The sequence below is a fragment of the Macrobrachium rosenbergii genome, chromosome 3, assembly GCF_040412425.1.
Source record: "Macrobrachium rosenbergii isolate ZJJX-2024 chromosome 3, ASM4041242v1, whole genome shotgun sequence".
In the NCBI taxonomy this organism is placed as follows: Eukaryota; Metazoa; Arthropoda; class Malacostraca; order Decapoda; family Palaemonidae; genus Macrobrachium; species Macrobrachium rosenbergii.
In genome coordinates, this window is record NC_089743.1 from 35,922,735 (window position 1) to 35,948,976 (window position 26,242).

The following is a 26,242-nucleotide window of genomic DNA, read 5'->3' on the forward strand; positions in this document are numbered from 1 at the left end:
CAAAAATAAAAGATGATTTTAATGTGTTTTTGTAAAGTAAGATTTATAATATTATTATCTGAACTGAGAATAGGCAATAGTATAGAAATGTAAAGAATGATTTTAATGAAAAGGTTATTTAAGTAAGGTTTATAACATTCTTGAATCTGTGTAATGTAATTTTATCTAAGCAGACGAAAGACAGATAAGCTGAATAATTTATAAAATTCCAGAGGTAATGTCAACATCTTGTTTTGTAAGATGTAATTGCTTAAAGACATAAGAATCAGGTATTAGGCTAGAAATCTTTTAGCAGCTTTTGAAGTCAGTTTTCTGAGAGTAAAAATTTCGTAAAGTTAAAAAAAAAAAAACAGAGTCTTACTCTTAAATAATCTTAGTGAAACAACATGCTCTGAGGTAATGCGAGAATTCTAAAGACAATATTATGAAAGAGGAATATTTGCCATTACTCAGAAAGCTACACAAATTTTACAAAAGAGACATAAAGTTATAAAGGTAAGACCAATTTGTCTATAAACTACAGTACTTCTTAAACTTGTATATTCAACAAACACCGAGACTGAAGAAACTCACGAGAATTTCTGAGGAAAATAGAAAATTCTGAGAATAACTGATAGAGATTCATTCTAAGAAAGCTTAAGCGCATTAAAATGTTTGCTAATATTCGAGTATTGTAAGGTATATACAGTTTTAAAGGCGCTCTCTCTCTCTCTCTCTCTCTCTCTCTCTCTCTCTCTCTCTCTCTCTCTCTCTCTATTATTATTATTTTTATTATTATTATCATTATTATTATTATTATTACAGCACATATGAATCTAAAACTAAATACCTTCAACTTTGATTTCATACGAACAATTTAAAATATGCGACAAACTACACACTGAAAACATTCCAGTATGACCCAAACAAAGGCTTCCACTCAGCAACGGAATCATTTGACTAGACCCAGACAATGGTGCTTACAGTGAAATTGAAATAACACTAAAATGGAAACCCCATTAGGTTGAGTGAATGCTTTGGCATGGACGATCACTGGTTGAATGGCTGTTGGGGATAAATCATTAAGCTTTGTTGATTAACATTACGGAATGTTTTTATTTTATTTTTAGTACCTTTTCACTATTTTTCCCCACAGGGTAGATTGCAAACAAATTAGTGAAAGGAAACCTTTATTGCAGGATAACTAGGTCAATCTGGCATTTTGTAAATGAATAGAAGTGGTAATTAATTTAAAACAATGTCAAAACACTGTCAGCTTAACAAGCGTGCATGCTTTTTATATGTAAAAAATGTATATTTGAACTTTTATACAGCATAGATAATCTGTATATAACTAACTGAAATATATTTATTCTCTGAACACATCAATAACATACATTACTGGCCAGTTAAAAAAAGTAATTAAATTTTTTTCATAGACTAAGGAATATACGCATTCTGCCATACACTGATAAATTGTAATTTAGAGAATGTGATACAAATTACGAGAACATAGGTAACACAGGTAAATGAACAAAATGAGAGTTCCTAATAATTTTACACTCACGATGCGAGAGACAAAAAATTGCAATGGATGTTCATGCACTGATTATCAAAATGAAGGACAGGACGAGGCAAACACATGTTCAGTGACTGACGTTAAGTATCTATACTGTTCAATGATGAAAGAGAAGCTGCTGCAGTATTAAAGTAAATGTTCATTGGATTTTTAGTAGTTGGAAACACGGATGAGTATGTTGAAGAGAGCTAATTCATCGGTTACCTTGAGAACCAGAATTTTATTGGGACATTTCAGCTTTTAATTAAAAGCCAGGTGAATGACAGTGTCCTTAATGTTCGTTTTGCAACGAGACAAGCTTAGAAGAATAACGGCAGAGGTTTCGAATATATTGAAATACATAATAAGTAGAGCTAAATACTATCAAAGTTTTTATCGATCTCTTCCCCATCTCTCCCCCACCTCTCTCTCTCTCTCTCTCTCTGTATACTTTTTTATCTCACATTTTCCCTGCTTCCCTTTTGCTTCTAATCCTTCATTTCATCTGCGCCATTTATAACCCTAATGGATATCTCACTTTCAAACTCCATTACACAATGCAAGCAATTGTTTACTTATTCTTTTCCACAAGAAAATTCATTTTTTTATTTACACCCTCATTCATTGACTCACTTCCATCCGTTATTACTTCTCAGATATTCAATTTTGGGGACCTGTAGTATAGACCCTATAATTTTATTTACGATACACATGTTCAAGCAATACGTTTATACCCTTTGAATTATGTCAAGTAGATAACATTTATATATATATATATATATATATATATATATATATATTTATATATACATACATATATATATATATATATATATATATATATATATATATATATATATATATATATATATATATATATATATACATATATATACATATATATACAATACATAAACTGTATATATATATATATATATATATATATATATATATATATATATATATATATATATATATATATATATATATATATATATATATGATTATAATTACTTTTGTACGTGATTTATTTATCACACATTACTACAGGTGAAAAATAAGAAACAGGTGTAGTTCCTGACCGGTTTCGACTTTATTTCCAAGCCACTGAAGAAGGGCTGATGCATAGTATTAGCAGTCACAAATATTTATACTAGAGAAAACGGTACTGACGAAGGATACTTGACAATGAGGACTGTCAGTCCTGGAAAGCTTTTTAACTTTTATTGAATAAATATCTCCGCTAGATGCCATCCAGTTTCAATGAGGTCCTACTAGTAATTGTATTGATGCACAGATAATTGTGTAAGTGATAGTTAATATATATATATATATATATATATATATATATATATACATACATACATACATATATATATATATATATATATATATATATATATATATATATATATATATACATACATACATATACATATATATATATATATATATATATATATATATATATATATATATATATATGTATGTATAAAGCACCCTATATGTGCATCTGCCCAGATTAGGGTTCCATTCTATGACTGGAAGTTATCCATTTGGCTCTGTTGATAATTGTAATAACATAATAAAACTACAGCCATAATAGTAATATTAGTTTTAAACGTAAATTAGTAAATCATGAGTATAGGATTACCTTAATGGAAGCAGTTTAAAAACTGGATAAGATTCCCTGGTCGCTTTTAATATATAATGTCGCTTCAGTGTCCTAATTTGTCATACGGAAATTATGCATTTGCTGCTATGAACTTCCTTTTCAAGAGAGAGAGAGAGAGAGAGAGAGAGAGAGAGAGAGAGAGAGAGAAGAGAGAAAGAGAGACTCCCTGCACGTTTCACATGAGCTTTCCTATTCCTAGCGTTTTAAATTTGATTTCAGCATTCTGTGGACTGCCACAAATACCTTCGTGTGGTTTTCAATCTTTTTCATGAACTGAGCAGAGCTATTTGCTTATGCTACGCAGGCCAGCAATGAAACACGAAATGCACAGGAATTTTTCCCGGGTGACAGAGAGTCGAGGCGTCTGTTGAGTTATTTGAAAGAGGACAGACATGACGTTGGAATTATTGTACGAAGCATTTTTAAAAGTTTTCGTATCTGGATTAACAATTGAGATTAGCAAACGCATATTATTGCTATTATTTTTGTTTTGAGTGACATTTTATTCGTTCAGAAGAGAGAATTTTTATCATTATAGTCATATCTTTCGTTAAGTTGGTTATGTTCTATGTGCTGAACGGAATTTATATAGAATTTTTATACAATATCATCAATTGAAAAGGTGAAAACTATTCTAATAATAATAGGAACATTTAAAAAAGAGAAATTACCGTAGATGTAAAAAAGAAAAGTTAAATTTTCTTCATGGTTGGAATACATAAGCTCTGCTTACATTGTATAAAAAAATAGTAATATTTAAAAAGATTACTACATAAGTATAAAAAAAAAGTTAAGTTTTCTGCACGGCTGAATACATAAGTACTGCCTGTGTTATATTTAAAAGAGAGAAACTATCATAATATGCATGAAAGATAAGATAAATTTCTACCCGACTGAATACATAATCACTGCCTTGAATGTTGGAAAAATTAAATTAAACTGAAAAACTGGTTTGTGATTGTGAAACCGCAGTGGGAACAAAGACTCTCTCTCTCTCTCTCTCTCTCTCTCTCTCTCTCTCTCTCTCTCTCTCTCTCTCTCTCCTGATGGACCACTCGCCATGAAGATAATTAAATCCGGCGAAATCTATCAACTACGAAGCTTTTGTTTCGATTCACTCGGGAAAAACTCTGCTGATAGCGACGCTCCGTTGCTTCCATGAAAAATGAAAGACGAAAAGAGGAAGAATGAAAAAATGAAAGATGAAAAGTTGAAAGATGTCAAGATGAAAGATGAATATATGAAAGATGAAAAAGTGAAAGACGAAAAAAATGAGAGATGTAACAATGAAATATGAATAAATGATGAAAAGATGAAAGATGAATGATTTAAAGATGAATAGATTAAAGATGAAATGAAAGATGAAAAGACGAAAAGTGAAAAGATGAAAGATGAACAATGAAAAGTGGACTTGAAGAGAAGAGAAAATGACTCTCGAAATGTTTTAGCTGATGATGATGAGCCTTGGATTCAAGAAACTAATTGTCTAGGAATGAAAAGAGAAAGATTGAAAGAGACACAGAAAAACTGACAGAAATACAGATAGACAGAATGCTGTGTGTCAAAAGCTATGAAGAGATTTCAGAGATGTGTGAAAAACTGATAATAAAGACGAAAGCTAATAATTCACTCATTCAAAATTGACTATGTACTGAGTGTTACTATGTTCTCATGGTATAGAGTCGACATATTAAGTCCCATCACTATCACATATGGGGAGACTGAGGCATCCCCTGTGGAGTTTGGCTCTGAGTCCATTCTTGTCCCTCGCCGTTTTAGACACTTTCACATCAGAATGAAGGAACAACGCAGAACTGTGGGAATGATGTTTGCTGATGATTTAGTCATTATAGCAGACACAGAAGAAGAACTGCAAGAAAGGTTTTTAGCATGAAAAGGAGCACTAGAAAAGAAAGGATTGAAAGTGAACATTGGAAAGACAGAGCTAATGATTAGTAATAAAGAAGGACAAGAAGTAAACATTCCAGGGGAAGATGGTACAGTGCTAAAAGAGAACAATGAGTTTAACTGCCTGGGATCAATAAAAACAGAAGGGGGATGTAATGAGAAAGCAGTGAGACAGAGAGATAAAGAGGCATGACGAAAATGGAGAGAGGTAACTGGAGTTGTTTTAGACAAGAAAATGCCATCAAGGCTCAAAATGAAGATTTATAAGACAGTTATCAGGCCTGTACTATTATATGGGTCAGAAACTTGGGCACTTAAGAGGAAAGAGGAGGGACTGTTGGAAAGAACAGTGATGAGGATGGTGAGACGGATTGCTGGAATATCACTACTGGAAAGGAGGGAGAGTCAAGGTATAAGAAGAATGTGTGGTATATGTAATGTAAAGGAGAAGGCTCGGTAAGCTCGCCTGAGATACTATGGTCATGTAATAAGAAGAGAGGCGGTGGAACCAATCAGGAGAGCTTAGAACACGCCAATGATGGGCGGGGGAGGGGGTGAGAAGGAGTGTAGGGCGTCAGTAGATCAGATGGATGGACTTGGTGAGGAGGATTATGGGTGAGGTGGGACCTGGGCAAAAAGATGCAAGGAATAGAAATAGATGGAGAAAGTTGACTCGAACGGCTGACCCTGCTATACAGTGGGACTAATAAAGTCGAAAGAAGAACAGGACTATCAGATAAGACCTTAAAAACCTCAAATTACAATAATAGGATGGAAATCAAAACAAGTCATGATTCTCTTTTGAAAATGAGGATTGAATTACATATACACCAAGCCATGAAATGGATGTGGACTGACAAAAGGACCCCTCACTGAGCAGGAAATATCCAGTTGACACAGTGGGTTTTCTTCCAGCCTGGCAGCTTTTCGAACATTCTAGCAGAGGCTTCATTATGGTAGACCACAATGCCATGAGGAAAATACCCCTCGGACATTTGGAGTCGACCCATCACCTTGACGAGGAGACTTCCCAACCCACACCTCCTGTACTTGACATCAACCCACAAACAGCCCACAGTACCTTCAGGGCTAGCGCCGACCTGCGCGATTGGTGTTGCTTCTTCTTCTGCAAAACTGATGTCATTTAAATCAATGACTTTCTCCTCCACAACATCTGGGTCTAAGTAAATTCCCAGCATTGGCAAGTTTTCCGCCAACCTGCAAGTAAGGTCTAGAGAAGCATCCTTCCAGTATTCGTTACATTCCAGCATTTTCTGGACGCCTGCTCTCCCCAGTCTCTGGACCTTCATGCCTGCTGGACACCTGTTTCAGAAAAAGTAAGACCACTCAGGCTGTTTACAAACAAGTAAATAATGCGCTGAATCTTCTTCGGCTCAATCGAGTTCTGTACAGCCAGTACAGCATACATAGAATCAAGGCCACCGAAAATAGATCTATCTTTCGGTGGTTTCGGTATAATGCTGTATGAGCCGCAGCCCATGGAACTTTAACTACGGCCCTGTGGTGGCCTATCCTATATCGTTGCCAGAAGCACAATTATGGCTAACTTTAACCTTAAATAAAATAAAAAACTACTGATGCTAGAGGACTTCAATTTGGTACGTTTGATGATTGGAGGGTGGATGATCAACATACCAATTTACAGCCCTCAGTATCAGTAGTTTTTAAGATCTGAGGGCGGACAGAAAACGTGCAGCCAGAATAAAGTATAGACGGACAGACAAAGCTGGCACAATAGTTTTCCTCTACAAAAAACTAAAATGGGGAAAGACGAGAGCTGAATGTTTCAGTGGTCAGTACCTAAATCTTATGAAGGCTCTCCTTTCTTGGCTCAGTTGCAATGTATTACCACCCTAATACAATTCTCCTTGTATGTTAATAATTTAGTAACATTTTGATCGATTTATTTATCAATTTCTTAATTTATTGTTTATATAGGAGATCTCCTCCTTCTGTATTTCCCATTACCTTCTGTTACTTCTTTCTAATTGACACCATATTCTTTGGAAGATTGAATATCAAGTTAATGGCCCCTGTGGGCTTGTTCCATATGAATATAGTTCAACTTCTGATTAATAATAATGATAATAATAATAATAATGCTATCAAAGCAGATGCATGACATTTGCTATGCTATTTATTCAGAAAGATAACAAACACACGAGAAGAGTCTGTTTACGATCAGAAGTTACGGGAAAAATATTCAAATTAGGAAATCGACCGGACTTGCAAACTCATGGACATACTTGGCTCCAGTCAGATAAATAACAACAAAGTTAGGGGAATGAATGATATGTTTCAGCTGAATATGAACCTTAATTCATTAGAAAAGAATGTCAAAACATCAGAAAAGGATCCACTGCATAATTCTAGGCAATAGGGCTGGTTGTCCTTTATTCTAGCTGCAAGGGCCAACAACTCCTCCTTTTCCAGAACTTGACGAAACTGAGAACCGACTTCTTCGTGGTTCATGACCAGTGCTTTGGTCCTCTGCTCCCTGATAAACAGACAGTTTCTTTAAGATTTTGTTTTGTTGGATAGTGAAATATTGTTTTGGTTATCAACAGTAAAATCTTCTAAGAATCTACCTGTCCATTTATACGCCGGTAGAGGTCTCGTAACCGGAAACATGTGAGGAACTGAAAGACCTCAACTTAATGGAGGATTTCTAAATGTAAATGTGTGTGCTTGCTTTTTTTTGTTATTTCCAACAAAGAGAATTAAATGTTCCTGGGCCAATTTCTCCCCACATGAGTATTAAGGGTTCCAAGCCATCATCTTTAGAGAAAAATTACTGCAAGTGCCTTATCTTTATTTTTAGCAAATGGAACCTCAACAGTTCAAGCGAAGATGCAAAGCGTTATGGCTATTACATTGACGTACGTGTCTTGTAAAAAAGTGACCAGTAGATTCTATATGTCTTGTATTGCCAAAGTGGTTCCTTAATTGAAGTAGATAAGAGATCCTCACGTGAAAATGAAAGCGGGGGATTCCAAAACTTTTAAAATTTATTCCAAAGTCATCCCAAGGTTTCTAAACAGTTTTAAGAAAGCAACTTACACAAGAAAGCAAAAAAAAAAAAAAAAAAATTTATGAGAGAGCAGCACTAACTTTAATAGAACTTGCTCGAGTTATTTGATGGCTGCATTTGGAATAATGATGAGCCGACATATCCTTCAAACTGACAGAACGTTGCATCGATAAATATCGAATGCATTCGATGCACTCCCGAGAAATTTATTCCAAGCACATCTGTGCCTTCAAGGTTAACAAGCTTGTCAAATGCTGAACGTTCAAATGATTTTAAGGCAACCACCTTTGCTTTCCCTCAGCAGGTCACAGAACAAGAAGCAAGCTAATCACATTCTGGGTGGCACTTGGAAACGTCCTAATTTGTTGCTGGGTGGCAGGCGAACATGAGGTTGAATTCTAATGATCAGTGTGCTTTCGTAATGACCTTTAAGATGAATATTATACAATATTGTTTTCAGATTCGACGAAAGTTCGTAGGGTCCCTCACGTACCCACACACCGTCCATCTTGCCTGGCCGGCTAATCTCCTCACAAGATCTCCGCGCGCCAAGCGCACGCATACAAGAAACACAGCGGATGTCACGCATCCTTTGTACATGTATTCTCATCCATATTATTGTTATGTTAAATGTGTCATCTCACCGCAAGCATTACAATGTCAGCATTCCAGCTATATGTATCAAAACTTCATTCGTGTCTTGTATGTTGATTTATGTACATCTTTCCATCCTCCAACAAACACGGTTGATTGTACTCTGACCTCTGTTTTGTTCGCCTAGTGTCAGGTACTACATTTCCGCTCGCAAGAGCTATTGGCCTATCTCTTTTGCTGTTGGAATAAATTTACGGCCTGCTACAGGAGCAAGAGCCCGTGCCAGCACAAGGCTGGCTTAATCTTAAACAATTTGAATAAATGAATAAGTTTGTAGATGCAGCGTCTTACTCACGCCTTCGCTACATTGGTGACCACGGAGATGTCCAGCCCCGCCAGCCCCAACGATACTAGCCTCTCCAACGACGCCGTCGCCGCCACCCCCATTCACGCCCCACAACCCAGAAGCTTGGTTCTTCAGGGCGGAGACAATCTTCCGGTCGAAGAAAATCACCTCCTCAGCACGCAAAGCAGACGCCGTCCTCGAATTCCTGAATATGACTGACAAGAATCCCCATGCAAACGAGTACAAACGTTGATGCAAGCAATAAATAAACTGACGCACAAGGAGAAAGCAGGCTTTGGAGGAACGCTTTGCAAGAACGCTACCAAACACAGAAGGGACACAAACCTTCGCAAACGATGAATGAACGAGATTCCGAGAGACGTAGAGCAGAGCAACTCAGTTTATCTGAAAAGAAAAATGGAGTTTGCATCGGATATTTCCCCTCGATTTGCTGAGGAAGGAATTCAGATCTCTTCCAGCTTCCCTCTAACCTCTGTTCGCATTGGCCAAAATGTCTGAGTCAGTCCAGTCTAGGACTAATTAGAATCTAGAAAGTGTTGCTTGGTAAAGATGGAAGAAATGGCAACCATTTATAAAAATAATCCTCAGAAATTATGTCAACGTTTAGCAGTTGTCTCTCTTCTTTTGTATTAAAGTTATACAGATTCTAAAAAGATGAAAATTAAACAAGTAGGGCTGATAAGAATCGCGTCAAGCTTAATCTAAAATTTATTGCTTGTATTTAGGCCATTCACACACATGCGTAAGTGCTTGCGGGGTTGAGCTGAAAAGATACATCTGCTACCAAATGCGGGCACCAATACATATATGTATATATATATATATATATATATATATATATATATATATATATATATATATATATATATATATATATATATGTATATATATATATATGTGAATATATATAACTTGGTGTTCTGTATCCTATCCTGGATAACGAAACGAAAGAATTTAATCCCTGACATCAACAATAAAAATGAATTAATGCTGAATATATATTTTTTTTCAGTCTAAAATAGAAAAAATACTAGGACCAAATTATTATAAGAAATAGAATACCGTGTATAAGGGAGAAGAATTGTATGATATATAGATACATATATATATATATATATATATATATATATATATATATATATATATATATATATATATATATATATATATATATATTCCTTGAATTACCTCTCTCTCTCTCTCTCTAGTCTCTCTCTCCATCTTCCTCTCCCTCTCTCTCTCCTAGTCCGTACCCATCCCTGTCACTATCCTGTTTAAATCTTTCGTCTGTTGCCATAACAACCAAAACAAGTGGTTTTTGTATTCATTATAGTTCACTTAGAAAATTTCATGTTATTGTAAACATTCTTGTAATTTGTTACTTTTGCACAACTTAAAATCTAGGAAAGCTATTTTATTGTACTTTATTCATTGTATTGTACTGAAATGTATTGATAATGTTTATGAAGGCTACAATTCCGTCCGCATAATGTAACAAAACAACAGAAGGCGAAGATCATGTACTCTACGGGCTGTTCTGGGAGCAAGAGCCCGTGCTGGCACAAGTCCAGCTAAATCTGAAACAACAACAGCAAAAGATCATGTAGTACACTTTTAAGAGGTCACGGCGAGTGATGGAACATCTGCTGAGGCGCTATGTTCCAAGGAAATGAAGCAAGGAGTTAATCTTCGTTTCTTTATCCATCAACTACATTGGGAAGAGCGTAGAAGATTTAGAAAGTATTGTGAAATTCAACGAAATCTGCATATGCATACATACATATATATATATATATATATATATATATATATATATATATATATATATATATATATATATATATATATATATATATATATATATATATATATATATATATATATATATATATATATATATATATATATTATATATATATATATATATTTATATATTTATATATATATTTATATATATATATATATATATATATATATATATATATATATATATATATATATATATATATATATATATATATATATATATATATATATATATATATATATATATATGTGTGTGTGTGTGTGTGTGTGTGTGTGACCAGAACTGTGATTTACGCGCCACAAACTTTGAAATCCTTTCCTGGATCAGGAGAGAAAGTTGAAACGAGCTTCGATTACCTTCCCAGTGGGTTGCCATTCATTAAGACTTGAAGTAATGGTCACTTTTACTTCTCTCTCTCTCTCTCTCTCTCTCTCTCTCTCTCTCTCTCTCTCTCTCTCTCTCTCTCAGGCGTGTAGGCACACGTGTGGGGTTGCACTAGAAAAAACTAAGCAGCTATTACAGCAATTTCCACTTTTTAAAATCTAAATTAAAGATGAACGTTTGATACAGCAAATTTCCACGGCTCAGAAACTGTATATTACAGAACAGATTGTTAATTAGTTAGAGTCTAAACACCCTAAGCCCTAATTAAATAGCCTCAATATATACAGACTTTTTTTTATCTATCTATCGTCCTCCAGCCTTCAGTGTGCCTCAGGAAATTATAAACATTTGTCCTAAACTTTTTACTCATCTTGTTAATCTATTTTTCTTTTCTAATAAGTGATCTCTTTTTTCTGTATTTCCTGTTACCTTCAGTTACTTATTTCAAATAAACACTACACTATAATCGTTGGGAGCTTGAATTTCAAGTCAGTAGAACCTGTGGGTTGGGCCATATGAATAGGGTTCATGTTTTGAATAATAATAATAATAATAATAATAATAATAATAATAATAATAATAATAATAATAATAATAATAATAATAATAATAATAATAACCTCCTTGCATCTCAATATTTCTTATAATTTAAACCGTCTTTTTCAATACATAGTATGCAAACTGGTAACGTCTCACAGAATTTCTGCGAATCAAGGATAGCGCAGACTGCTATCTCTGAAATCTGTGGTTTTCAGAACGACCTGTTTCTGAGATGAGGTAGAAATAATTCTTCGTAAAAAGAAAAAAAATCAGTATATTATAAACGAGGTGAAATTTAAAGTGAAGTATATTTTCCCTAATAACTTCATAAAATGTAAGGGGGTGGGGGGGGAGTGGGTGGCCGGTCTTCAAGTAGCTAACTTTCTAGTTTTTCTTTCATATAATTTGTTGCCAAACCTATAAATCAAACATCCAAATTTTGTGACAGGTCAGGATCTACACATTTTACCCGAAGTCTAATGTTAGTCGAGTGATGCTGCCAGTACTCAAAATTGTCATTAGTTATATTCTTAGGTCCACTTGAGAATAGATACGAACGTGAAGTACTGGATGTATATAGCAAAAGATGAGACCAGGATTACCTTATGGAGCAGATTCAAGTCAACAGTAATCACAAACGGCTGGACAAGCATTCGTTCATTTACGTTTAATATATATCGTCTGTAAAGTTCTTCGTTGGGAGAGTCGATAGAGTTGCGGGCTAGCACTCGCTAGGCCCGAGTTCGAGTCTCCGGCCGTCTAATGAAGAATTAGAGGAATTTATTTCTGGTTATAGAAATTCATTTCTCGCTATAATGTGGTTCGGAATCCACAATAAGCTGTAGGTCCCGTTGCTAGGTAACCAACTGGTTCCTAGCCACGTAAAATAAGTCTAATCCTTCGGGCCAGCCCTAGGAGAGCTGTTAATCAGCTCAGTGGTCTGGTTAAACTAAGGTATACTTAACTTGCTTATATCGTCTGTATGCGTAGAGATAAGCAGATATCTAAACTTCAGATTCACACATTTTTATTTATTTATTTATTGATTTGTTAGTTTTTATGTTCATTTCTAATAGGTGATCTGTTCTTTCTAGATCTCTCATCGCCTTCTGTTGCGTCTTTCTAATGAACACCGTATTCTTTGGAAGCTTGAATTTCAAGTCATTGGCCCCTCTCGGCTTATTCCATATGAATAGGGTTCATCTCCTGAATAATAATAATAATAATAATAATAATAATAATAATAATAATAATAATAATAATAATAATAATTGTTCATATTTTTACAAACATGATATCAGTAGGGTTATATATTTGTATATTTTCAAAATTCCTCATAATGTAATAAGTCCGATATACAAAAAATAAGATGGCCCATGAGAATAGGGTTCACCTTCCGAATAATAATAATAATAATAATAATAATAATAATAATAATAATAATAATAATAATAATAATAATAATAATAATAATAATAATAAAAATAATAATAATTGTTCATGTTATTTATCAACATGGTATCAGTAGGGTTATATATTTGTTTATTTTCAAAATTCCCCACAATGTAATAATTCCGATATACAAAAAATAAGATGGCCCATGAGAATAGGGTTCACCATCCGAATAATAATAATAATAATAATAATAATAATAATAATAATAATAATAATAATAATAATAATAATAATAATGACAAGAATTGCTCATGTGATTTATAAACATGGTATCAGTAGGGTTATTTATTTGTATACTTTCAAAATTCCTCACAATGTAATAATTCCGATATACAAAAATAAGGTGGCCCATGAGAATAGGGTTCACCATCCGAATAATAATAATAATAATAATAATAATAATAATAATAATAATAATAATAATAATAATAATAATAATAATAATAATAATCGTTCATGTTATTTATAAACATGGTATCAGTAGGGTTATATATTTGTATATTTTCAAAATTCCTCACAATGTAATAATTCCGATATACAAAAAATATGATGGCCCATGAGAATAGGGTTCACCTTCTGAATAATAATAATAATAATAATAATAATAATAATAATAATTAATAATAATAATAATAATTGTGCTGCATATTGACGAACCACTGTATACTGAGACCAACACAGACACCGTTGGGTCCTGAAGGAAATCTTCGAACACCCTCAAAAGTGGATTCCTCCCCAACTAAAGGAAGCCTTTGATGTGCCGCAGGAACCACATTTAACAAAAGCCGGAGTAATCAGGACCCTTAATTGCATTTGCCTCTCTCTCTCTCTCTCTCTCTCTTTCTCTCTCTCTCTCTCTCTTACAGACACGGACACATAAACACGTTATGTGAATCTGACATTGATTTGAATATTTAACAGCATGAATGAATAAAATTTTAACTCTCTCTCTCTCTCTAACACATATCCATTAAATGAACTCGAATTTGATTTTGAATATTTAAACATCATGAATTATAAAAATATAATCTCTCTCTCTCTCTCTCTCTCTCTCTCTCTCTCTCTCTCTCTCTCTCTCTCTCTCTCTCTCTCTCTCTCTCTCTCTTTTAGGAGGGGTGCATGATATCTACTGGCTATTGTAAAGTGGCATAGCATTGGTAATGGATTTGCTGCTATGAAAAAGGAAGCAAGGTATCAAATACATATTTTGTCTGTCTATCACATTTATCAAAACAAAATTATAGAATATGTAAGAATAGTAATTATTAGTAAGGACATTGTTACCACAAACAAATTTCCTCACTATTTCTTAAATTTACCGTTTTGCAGGTCCTTTCTTTATTGAGACGTTAAACTGTCATTAAAAAGCCGTGCAAAATGATTTGAGCAAATCAAGATTTCTGAGGTAAATCAGCCTCGATGTTTACAGAGGAAAGTCACCTATTCACACAAAAGGAATTTTATTAATGTTTTTACAACGAAAATTTCCTTTGAGATATTAAGAGAATCAACCACGAACACCCCCCCGTCACAACACCAACCTCCAACCTCCTAACCCCCGTTGTTCTACTTAATTTTCCCTTATGAAAAGCAAGTTGCCGGACTCATTCATAGTGTTTATATTTATAAATACACAAGAATGTTACGTTGGTTTAAGGTAAACAAACCGGATTAATAATGATTAAAAGGTGACACAATATTAGTAAATTAATAAGCACAACACTAGTATAATTACGTAAGGTTCTCGTTCCGAAATACTATACAGGTATGCATACATAAATTTCAGGTCTAATTAATATGTTCAAAGGTTCGTTTTTACCCCTAAAACCCTTTGATTGAATCACATTTATAGACCGACGGTGGAAAATATCTTAACTAATTATAAACATATGATAAAAAGAATTTAACTGCCCTGTTTTGAAAGAAAAATGAAATGCAAAATGCAAGTTGTTGCACCAATTAACTCATTTATTTTATTCCACGAAAACGTAATACTTGGTGCAAAATGATCTCAAAACACAACGCAAATTGCTTTGCGTTTTTATTCCCTTTGATCTTTCCTTCCGACAGCAATTTATAAGTCTGCCTAGAATTCCTGGAACCAAAATCAATCACCATATTTTTATTTCTCTCTTATTTTCCCATCTCTGTTTCTGTGTCTTAGCCTTTTCTCTTACAAAGACAAACCCACACATTCGTGGTATACACACACACACACATACGCATAGATAGACAGATAGATAGATAGATAGACAGATATAGAAACATAAATGGAAACATAAGGTTAATATTATTGAAATAAAATACCACCTGTTTCTCTTATGATTGTACCACTGTTTCTGCTCTGTATCGAAAACAACACACACACACACACAAACGCATACACACACAAAAACACACACATATATATTTATAATATTTATATATATATGTGTTATATATATATATATATATATATATATATATATATATATATATATATATATATATATATATATATATATATATATATATATATATATTACTGACAGGGACTTCATTGAGACTGGATGGATACCATCCAGTTTCCAGTTTCAACATACGTCCTGCCACTAATTGTATTAATGCACAGAACAATTGTGTAAGTAATGAAGTTAATATATATATATATATATATATATATATATATATATATATATATATATATATATATATACATACATATATATATATATATATATATATATATATATATATATATATATATATATATATATATATACGTATACATTAAAAATTTTCTCCACTAACCTCACATCCAAATAATGAAGCATGCTGAAAAACGCCTCACATACCTCCTGCAACTCTTAAATCTCCCTAAATCCTGAATCAGCGCTGATCTGAAATGCTTTCGAGGAGAAAATGAAGCCTTCTTGTCATCATTCAAGCAAAACTCTTAAAACCCAAAGCGTAGGCATTTCATCACAATTACGTGATCAGGGAAGACATTAAATTATATGGTTGTGGATAATGATATGTTTTAGGTTTTGTTTGACGAAGATGAAGTAGAACACTGAAACGGAGCATAAATCCGAGGTTTTTGAGGGGTATACCTTGTTGGCTGAAAGCGTGGGATTGCCATTACCCTCCGAATGATCGGCTTGAAGTCGCTTATACTTACTTATCTGATTTATATATGTCTCAGAATTAAACATAAGAATATAGTCGGAATTTCGATTATTGTATAGGAAGAAAGAAAATTTGTATAATTAGGACATTCATCAAACGATTATAAACAAGAACAATGTAAATCTTAATTTTAAACGTATTTTCTCTCTGATGTGATAAAGAGAAATGTAAAATTAACAATAATTAAACTATAGGAAAAAATAACCCAACTGTGTCCCTATTGGGTGTACTGTACATACTCTATCAAGCAAATTAGGCAGTCAACAAGAACTTTGAAACAATTGCAGGGCGCATATATCCGTTAGTGTCAGTGCATTCTGTTAAATAAATCAGTTGAATTGTCTGAATTAGTATGAAAACTGGTGGATTTAAATCAGGATAGAGTAGAGTAGCCTATAGGGCTAGCAGCCCCATCCCAAAAGGACTTGCGTGAACCGGATGCTTAACACTCAGTCTAAATTATCATGTTACTGTTATCATATATCTTACAATGTGTCATTAAAAATTATTATTATTATTATTATTATTTAGAATATTAACCCTATTCATATGGAACAAGTCCACAAAAAGGGCCACGGACTTGAAATTCAAGCTTCCAAATAGTATGTTCATTATAAAGAAGTAAAAGAAATACAGAAAGAAGAGATCACTAAATAAAAGAGAAAAATAATTAACAAATGAATAAATAAACAGATAATCAGTATCTAATGAAGATATAGTTTCAGATCTCAATTCACATTTATATGAAAAAACAATATTTCCGTCTCACGGTTTCAGAATTAATATGGCAGCCTCTGCTTTCATCCGGAATGTTTTCGTTCAATGGCGTCGCTGTTATGAGTGAGTGTGATTTCTTTCAGCTGTCGTGAAACTGTCGCTTCTCGAATGGCTCTGAATTCTTTCTTGCACGCTGATTCGTTTCATTCTGAATTATTCAGGCCACTGACTGACTGGCCTTAAATACAGGAGATGAAGAGGAAGGTTGGACTCAGTTCTGATTATGTGTGTATACACACACACACACACACACACACACACACACACACATATATATATATATATATATATATATATATATATATATATATATATATATATATATATATACAGTATATATAGCTGATTTGATTATTTCTTGGTATATTAAAGATAAAAAAATGGGCTGAGTTTATATTATAACACTTCTCAGAAAATACAAATGCGAACATCAGATTCTGTAACATAATCAAACTTCACATCGAGACTCGGAGGAGCTGAGTTGGGAATAAATTAAACTTCCTGGAAATTCTGATCTGCGCAGGAATATACAACAATGAGAGGTCTATATCTTTCTTAAGCTTTAGTTTAAAGGTTCTCTGAAGCATCTTGAAAGATGTGTCAAGAAATGTATAGCATATTCCACTAGTTGCGTTGACAATAATTTCTTTTATTGTGGTTATTGAAAGTTTAATCCTAAAAATGTACACTCGTGATCACGTTCATAAATATGTTGGAATTTCTTCTTTATAGTAACAAGAATTTCCTTTTGTCATACATACATACATACATACATACATACATACATACATACATACATATATATATATAAACACACACATATATATATAAATATATATATATATATATATATATATATATATATATATATATATATATATATATATATATATATATATAATGTATGTAAATACACACACATATATATACATATACATATATATAAATATATATATATATATATATATATATATATATATATATATATATATATATATATATATATATATATATATATATATATATATATATATATATATATATATATATATATATATATATATATATATATATATATATATATATATATATATATAGAAGAAGCATCTTGAGGGGAAACAGACCCGACAAACATCTCAGGTTGAAGAGGTAAAGGCACGCATGTCTCTTACAAGAACAAGTTTATTCGGCCAACGTTTCACATCACATGATGCATCCTCAAGGCTGGAAATTACAGACAATAAATACTTAAAATGTCACTTCCACAATGGGAAAAGCTTCTTTAAAAATTTTTTTTTTTTTTTAAATTTACAACTACAAAAAAATTAAAACAAGAACTTGAAAGGAACACCTACCAAGGCAAGAGCTAAAAAGTGACTAGAAAGACAGGGAGGAAATAAACAAACGAAAGAAACCTACAACGAACGTGGAGAGTAAACAAACAGGCAGTTATGCTATAAACAGTTGTCTGGACGACGATTGGGTGTTTAGTGTTGGTACATTAGTTTTTAGTCCTTTTTTATAAAAAAGAAAATAGCTGAACTATATTTACCAACATTTAGCAATACGTGAAAGTTTATCTCTGTTTTAGTCTCAACCACCTATCGAAGTGAAACGCCAGTTTAGAAAATTGAAACAATGAAATATAGGCAAGTCAATTTAGTGATACCATGAAGCTTACTGTATCATAAGCGAGTGAATGAATATCCAATGTGCTAATATGGGAGAGCGAATTTGACATACAAGAGAGAGAGAGAGAGAGAGAGAGAGAGAGAGAGAGAGAGAGATTACTCACTAACCTATTCTCTATCTACTATCTAGCTAAATCTCCTATAACATTGAAGTGTCGTTGCTTTTGTCAACCGTCAATTTTAACGAGGCCAAAACAGTGTTTTAATCTTCTATAAAAAAGTTATAGAAGAACTATAAAAGGCTCAGTATCATATGGGAGAGAGATTTGATATCTGTATCCTATTTATACAGAAGTTCGTAAACCCTATAGGACATTTCAATAATTCCAGAACTTATGGCTCTCTCCCGTCGTTTCAGGGGTTTATGAGATCATGGACGTTGTTACTGATAGTATGAAGGATTATATATATATATATAAATATAAATATATACATAAATACATACATATATATACATATACATATACATACATATATATACATATATATAAAATATATATATATATATATATATATATATATATATATATATATATGTATATATATATATATATATGTGTATATATTGTAAAGAGTAGCATAAAATAAGCTAGAAACTCTTCTCCTTCCCTGCTTTGGGTTGGTTTGAACCTTTGAAGGTCGGGGGAAATAAGGGCTCAGAGAAAATATAATTGTTGGGGACCAGTAATCTGCTTTGCACCGTTTTCTTTGGTACAGAAAGATGAAAATACCATTTTCTATGAGATAGCAGCGTGCCCTGGGTCAGGACATCGGCCCCCTACCCCAGTCCAGAAGCAATAAAAGGTCAGGGCGAAGGCAGCCCTCCCCACACGCGCCCGCTAGTTTAAGCCGAGAACAAGTCCAGTCTTGGGCCGTTACCCCTGCCCTCCTCTTCCGCTCGCCGCCACGTGGATCCCATCGCCGCCCTGTGTGCCCCGTGTTCCATTCCACGTGGCCTTAGAAGACTGCAAGGGGGATTGCAAGTCTTCCAAACGCGAGCTGACATTAAACGGCGGCCTTTTCATCATCCCAAGGGCGCCCCTTTTCCGCCCCAATCTACGACTTGAAGAAATACCTTGGAGAGGAGGCTACCATTTGTCCACGCTCCCACGTGTTTCTCGGCAGAAGACGTCGTCATCCCTGCGCCCCTACAAATGTGGTAATGTACCCAAAACGAGTTGCTAGTCACGATTACTTAGCCCTTTTGCATTTATTAATCTCTGGGCCTATAACTTTGTGTTCCCTGATATTCCTTGGTTCAAGCCAGGCCCACGTGTTCACAGCTTCTTTCCTCTGAGTCATAAGTAACGCCTCGGGGAGTCTGTTGGCGCCTTCAGTGCACCCCCGAGTAATTCAATCCCCAAATTCAGCAGCATTAGATGTGTAACGTGGGTCCAAATATCGTTTCAGAAAGACGCCTGTAGCAGAATTATCCTTGGTCCGTGTTCCTGGCATTCCCAAGCTCCCCCCCCTTAGGGAGGACTACTACGGCAGTAATTTACCGTATTTTCAGTTAATTTTCCTTTTGACCTTGTGTGCTATCAAATATAACTATTTTTATATCCACGTGTTTCACGCACTTCCCCTAGTGAAGAGCCCTCCGCTCCGTGTACTTCTTTTTTTTGTTTGTTTTATATGTCCTGGGTATCTTACAAGGCCATTTTCGGGTAAAGTAATAATTGTGGAGTCATAAGATCCACCTGCACCAGGAAACATATAAAAATGGCGACCTGACCAGTGATTCTCGTAATGATTGCATCCCCCCCCTCTTCCCCTTTGTTGTTTGTGTTGCAATTTGTGAAATCAGCAATTAGCTCAGCTAAGCTGGATACGAGACAGATTACGAACCTTTGAAAAGCCAGCGCAACAGGCCAAGGAAATTCTGCGTAAGTAAAACTGTGTTTATTTAGCGTAGGACGCTGTAGAAAACGTGACTAGTCCTAGGAATTTTTTTATATAGTAGGGCGCATGTCCGAGGAAAACGAGAGAGAAATCGCCGAAAACTTAGCTTTGGAAGCCTTTGCACGCGGCTTGCATGCCATTCAATTAGGTTATACAGGTGATAAATCATTAAAGGAATAGTGCGCATATTCCTCCTGTAGAAACGAGTGATTTCGAAACCGAATCATTAGATATAAGCGCGAGACCTCGACGTCAACCACGTGTTCGAAAGTCAGATTAGCATTGCTGACGCATTTTTACCCCCTCTCTCTCTCTCGTTTTAGAAATAGGAGCGAAAGCGTATATTATACGCCCAGGACGAAAAGGGTCAACAACCGTGTTTACGTCGTTCATTCATTTGGCGCAGACGGCCTTGACCGTCCATTCCATGGCCCAGTTAGGAAAACATTTGTTTGTTTGATTTGCTTCGCTCTACCAAATTGTTTTGCATTATTGGGGGTCTGGCATTATATGTTCTGTATTGTTCTGGGTTTTTTTTGTGTGTTTGTTTTGTGCTGTTACTACGGCTGCGTGTGTTGCCTATCTGTTGTGAATGTGGGATGGCCACCCACCTAATTGCCCTTGAGAATTACACTTCTCCCATAAGTCAGTAAAACTAGCGCCCTCGCTGATCAGACGTCGTCTGTGCGGAAATTCCCGGGCGCCCATATATTCTATTCTTGTCCCCAATAAATCCGTGTCGTCGGTCAGTTGGTGAGACCAATTCATTTTCCCTTCAGTCCCCAAATGAGCCCGTTTCGTCGGTAATTCGGGAGACCTAAATATATATCCCAATCTAGTCCCCAAGTAAGCCCGTTTGTCGTTACCTTGGGAGACCAATCATTGCTAACTTATCGTCCCCAATCAGCCCGTTTCGTCGGTAAATCGGGAGACCAATCATTGCTAATTCATCGTCCCCAATCAGCCCGCTCCGTCGGTAAATCGGGAGACCAATCATTGCTAATTCATCGTCCCCAATCAGCCCGCTTCGTCGGTAAACCGGGAGACCAATCATTGCTAATTCATCGTCCCCAATCAGCCCGCTTCGTCGGTAAATCGGGAGACCAATCATTGCTAAATTCATCGTCCCCAATCAGCCCGCTTCGTCGGTAAATCGGGAGACCAATCATTGCTAATTCATCGTCCCCAATCAGCCCGCTTCGTCGGTAAATAGGGAGACCAATCATCGCTAATTCATCGTCCCCAATCAGCCCGCTTCGTCGGTAAATAGGGAGACCAATCATTGCTAATTCATCGTCCCCAATCAGCCCGCTTCGTCGGTAAATCGGGAGACCAATCATCGCTAATTCATCGTCCCCAATCAGCCCGTTTCGTCGGTAAATCGGGAGACCAATCATCGCTAATTCATCGTCCCCAATCAGCCCGTTTCGTCGGTAAATAGGGAGACCAATCATTGCTAAATTCATCGTCCCCAATCAGCCCGCTTCGTCGGTAAATCGGGAGACCAATCATTGCTAATTCATCGTCCCCAATCAGCCCGCTTCGTCGGTAAATAGGGAGACCAATCATCGCTAATTCATCGTCCCCAATCAGCCCGCTTCGTCGGTAAATAGGGAGACCAATCATTGCTACTCATCGTCCCCAATCAGCCCGCTCCGTCGGTAAATCGGGAGACCAATAATTGCTAACTTATCGTCCCCAATCAGCCCATTTTGTCGGTAAATCGGGAGACCAATCATCGCTAATTCATCGTCCCCAATCAGCCCGCTTCGTCGGTAAATAGGGAGACCAATCATTGCTAATTCATCGTCCCCAATCAGCCCGCTTCGTCGGTAAACCGGGAGACCAATCATTGCTAAATTCATCGTCCCCAATCAGCCCGCTCCGTCGGTAAATCGGGAGACCAATCATCGCTAATTCATCGTCCCCACTCAGCCCGCTTCGTCGGTAAATCGGGAGACCAATCATTGCTAACTCATCGTCCCCAATCAGCCCGCTTCGTCGGTAAATCGGGAGACCAATCATTGCTAATTCATCGTCCCCAATCAGCCCGCTCCGTCGGTAAATCGGGAGACCAATCATCGCTAATTCATCGTCCCCAATCAGCCCGCTTCGTCGGTAAATCGGGAGGCCAATCATTGCTAAATTCATCGTCCCCAATCAGCCCGCTTCGTCGGTAAACCGGGAGACCAATCATTGCTAATTCATCGTCCCCAATCAGCCCATTTTGTCGGTAAATCGGGAGACCAATCATCGCTAATTCATCGTCCCCAATCAGCCCGCTTCGTCGGTAAACCGGGAGACCAATCATTGCTAATTCATCGTCCCCAATCAGCCCGCTTCGTCGGTAAATCGGGAGACCAATCCTTGCTAATTCATCGTCCCCAATCAGCCCTCTTCGTCGGTAAACCGGGAGACCAATCATACGTCCTTTGAAAAAGTGTCCAAGATTCCCACAGCTCTGGGAAATTAATTCTGTGTTACTAGCGTCCTCTCCCGCCTGCAAAATGTCGACACGGTCTCAGCAGAGCGAGGATTTCAAGTTCTTCATGTCCTCAGGGAAGGAACTCGGCCTTTCCGGGAGAGAACTAAGAGACTGGGTACAGGAGAGGATGGACGCCATACAGGCAGAAAGACAGGCTCAGGAGAGACAAGTAGAAGCAGAAAGACAGGCTCAGGAGAGACGAGACGAAGCCGCACGGCAGGAACGAGAAGCAGAAAGACAGGCTCAGGAGAGACGAGACGAAGCCGCACGGCAGGAACGAGAAGCAGAGAGACAGGAACGTGAGGCAGAAAGACTAGCCCAGGAGAAACGAGACGCAGCAGAAAGACTGGCCCAGGAGAAACGAGAAGAAGCCGAGAGGGAAGAAAGGGACAAGCAGCGTGCCCATGAACTCGCAATGCTGCAACAGAGTGGCCCTTCGCCTCCACCTGCCCCCCAGGGGATGAGTGCCTTCAGCCAGGCTCTCGCCTGCATGCCGAAGTGGACGGAGGCTGAGCCCGAGGTGTGGCTCGACAGCGCCGAGACAGTGCTAAAGGCCTGCCCCCTGAGTGCCGCCGAACTCTCCCTGGTGTTGGGCAAGTTCCTTGGAGGGAAGGCCCTGATTGCCTACAGGGCCCTCCCGCCGGAGGAGCAGGAAAATTGGGAGGTCGTACGCCAGACTATTGCCAAGGCGTACGAGATAACCCCTGAACGCTGGAGGAGGCGCTGGCGCGGGCTAGTGAAGGAGGCCAATCAAACCTGGGCAGACTGGGCCTACAAGTCCGAGCGTGCCCGTGCCAAATGGTTCGAGGCCGTGGGGTTACCACCCTCAACGATGCCATCGAACAAATACAAATAGAGAACTTCCTACTCTACACCCCGCCGGCCCTCGCCACGCACATCGCCGAGAAGGAGCCCCCACCTTAGCTGATTGCTGCCGAATAGCGGATCTGTGGGACACCCATCACCCCAGGAGAGCTCGCTGCAGCGCAAAATTACGCCACCCGCCTACCTATCGGGTGCCCCTCCGCCGAAGAATGGGCAATCACAGAAGCCCGTCGTGTGCGGGTTCTGTAAAAAGATCGGGCATGCCAAGGAGCAATGCCGCAGTAAACCTCCCGCGTCTCTCTCTCCCGGACAGCCCCCTAATAAGTCGCCTGCGCCCTCTACCGGGGCAGTGCGAAGAGATTTCAGCCAAACCTTTTGCACGGCGTGCAAGGTTTATGGCCACTCTTCCTCATGGGCAAAATGCCCTAGAAATAATAAGGCAGGAACTCCCGCCGTCGCCCTGGCAGTAACGAATCCCGAGTCCTTAGGCCCTCCTGCCGAGGGTCCCATCTATGTGGCACCTCCTCGAGGTAAATACTCAGCACGCCAGGTCAAGGCATTTGACGACTCCGGCGCGCAAATTTCCCTCATAAGGAGGGACAAAGTTCCCTATGGAGCTATAATAGACCGACGCAAGCTCGTCACCATTGAGGGCATTAACAATTTTAAAATGATCCTCCCTACGGTCCAACTGAGGGTCACCCGACCCCACAGAGCCAGGACCCTTCGTCTCGCCGTAGCGAAACACATTCCAGGAGACTATGACGTCCTCCTGGGCCAAGACTTTACGTCTCATTTCAAGCCACCACCATTCCGGGGTCCCCATTCCCCAATAAATCATCCAAATCCGAGTCCAGTGCCCGGCACGGCATCCGTGCCAGTGCCGAGGCCTCAGCCAGATCTCCCTTCAGGAGAATCTCGGCCTTCAGCTTCTCTGCCAGTGCCCCTTCGGCGCACTGAGCAGTGCCAGTCTCCGTCCGTCCAGACAGACGAGACCACCACCACATCGCCACCAGCGCCAGTGCCAATGTCAGTGCCTGAGCTGGTCACCCCTGCAAGCAAGTCGACCCCGCCCCCTCCGGCCGTCCCCTCTCTCTCGCCGCCCGCCGCAGATTCTTCCGCGAGTCATGATTCTGCCCCGCCTTCCTGGGCCGATGAACTCTGCGATCTGCGCCGGTTAATGTCCGAGATGGCGAACAAGATTCCTGGGTCAGTTGTCGCAGCAGCTGACCCAGATGGCACCCCTTGCCGCCCTTTGGCCTCGGGCCCTCCGATTCCCCGGCCAAGGACAACGGTCCAAGGAGGAGAGGTTCGCGGCGGAGTTACCACGGGTGTGGGCGATCGCAGGTAGTCCACAAGGAGCCCCGAGCTCTTCTGGCCCCTGTGCATACCTGGCATAGGGCCCCCTTCTTCATCTTTGAACGTCTTGGCACCTTTCATCCAGGAGAGGATGTCAAGGCCTTCCGCTATCTTCTTCCTTTCTTTTGGAATTTCTATCCCTCATCCTTCTCTATCGATCTTTCCTTCACACTTTCCCTTACTTATCACCGCAAGCGGCAGTTAACATATGGGATATCATCCCCTTTTGAAATGTATAAATAATTTTATTTTGAAGCAGTAAGAGAGACAGAGTGGGAAGTAGCACGCCCTTACGCCCGTCCTTTGGGCACAAGGCAGGTGTGTCAGCTCTTCCTGAAGGGGTCGCGCCCTTTGGGTTTCTTTTCCCCGCCCTTGGGCTGAGAGTTAGCTCTGACCGTCGTCTGTTGGCGACGGAAGTTAGATAAAGAAGTAAATCCTAAATACCTCACTCTGTTATCCTTCATTTTCTACGTATATTATTTACTTTTGCATTTAATCTTTCCTTTTTTTTTTACGAATCTTGAGTCACAAGACTCCTGCCCTTACGAATTTTAACGTTGCCTTTTTTAATCACCGCGGTGCGGCCCGCCCTTTAGTAGGAAGTAATATCCTTCGTTGTTGTTCTGTGTAGTTTCCTTTTTTTTTTCATTTTTTTTTGTTGAGTTATTCCTGTGGAGAATGTTAGCCCTGTCCATTTTCCCCTTCATTTGTTTATC

At 37.6% G+C, this 26,242-nt stretch overlaps 1 protein-coding gene across 1 annotated transcript in view; it reads left to right on the forward strand.

The window, feature by feature from the left end:
* The first annotated feature begins 9,468 nt into the window (after window positions 1–9,468).
* LOC136850839 (uncharacterized) overlaps window positions 9,469–26,242 on the forward strand; it is an 18,680-nt gene continuing 1,906 nt past the window's right edge. The window contains exons 1-2 of the mRNA XM_067124863.1: window positions 9,469–9,534; window positions 24,313–26,242. The exon at window positions 24,313–26,242 is cut by the window's right edge and continues 1,359 nt beyond it. Coding sequence (XP_066980964.1) covers window positions 9,469–9,534; window positions 24,313–25,518 — 1,272 coding nt within the window. The 3' untranslated portion in view covers window positions 25,519–26,242. The remainder of the gene's footprint in view (window positions 9,535–24,312) is intronic.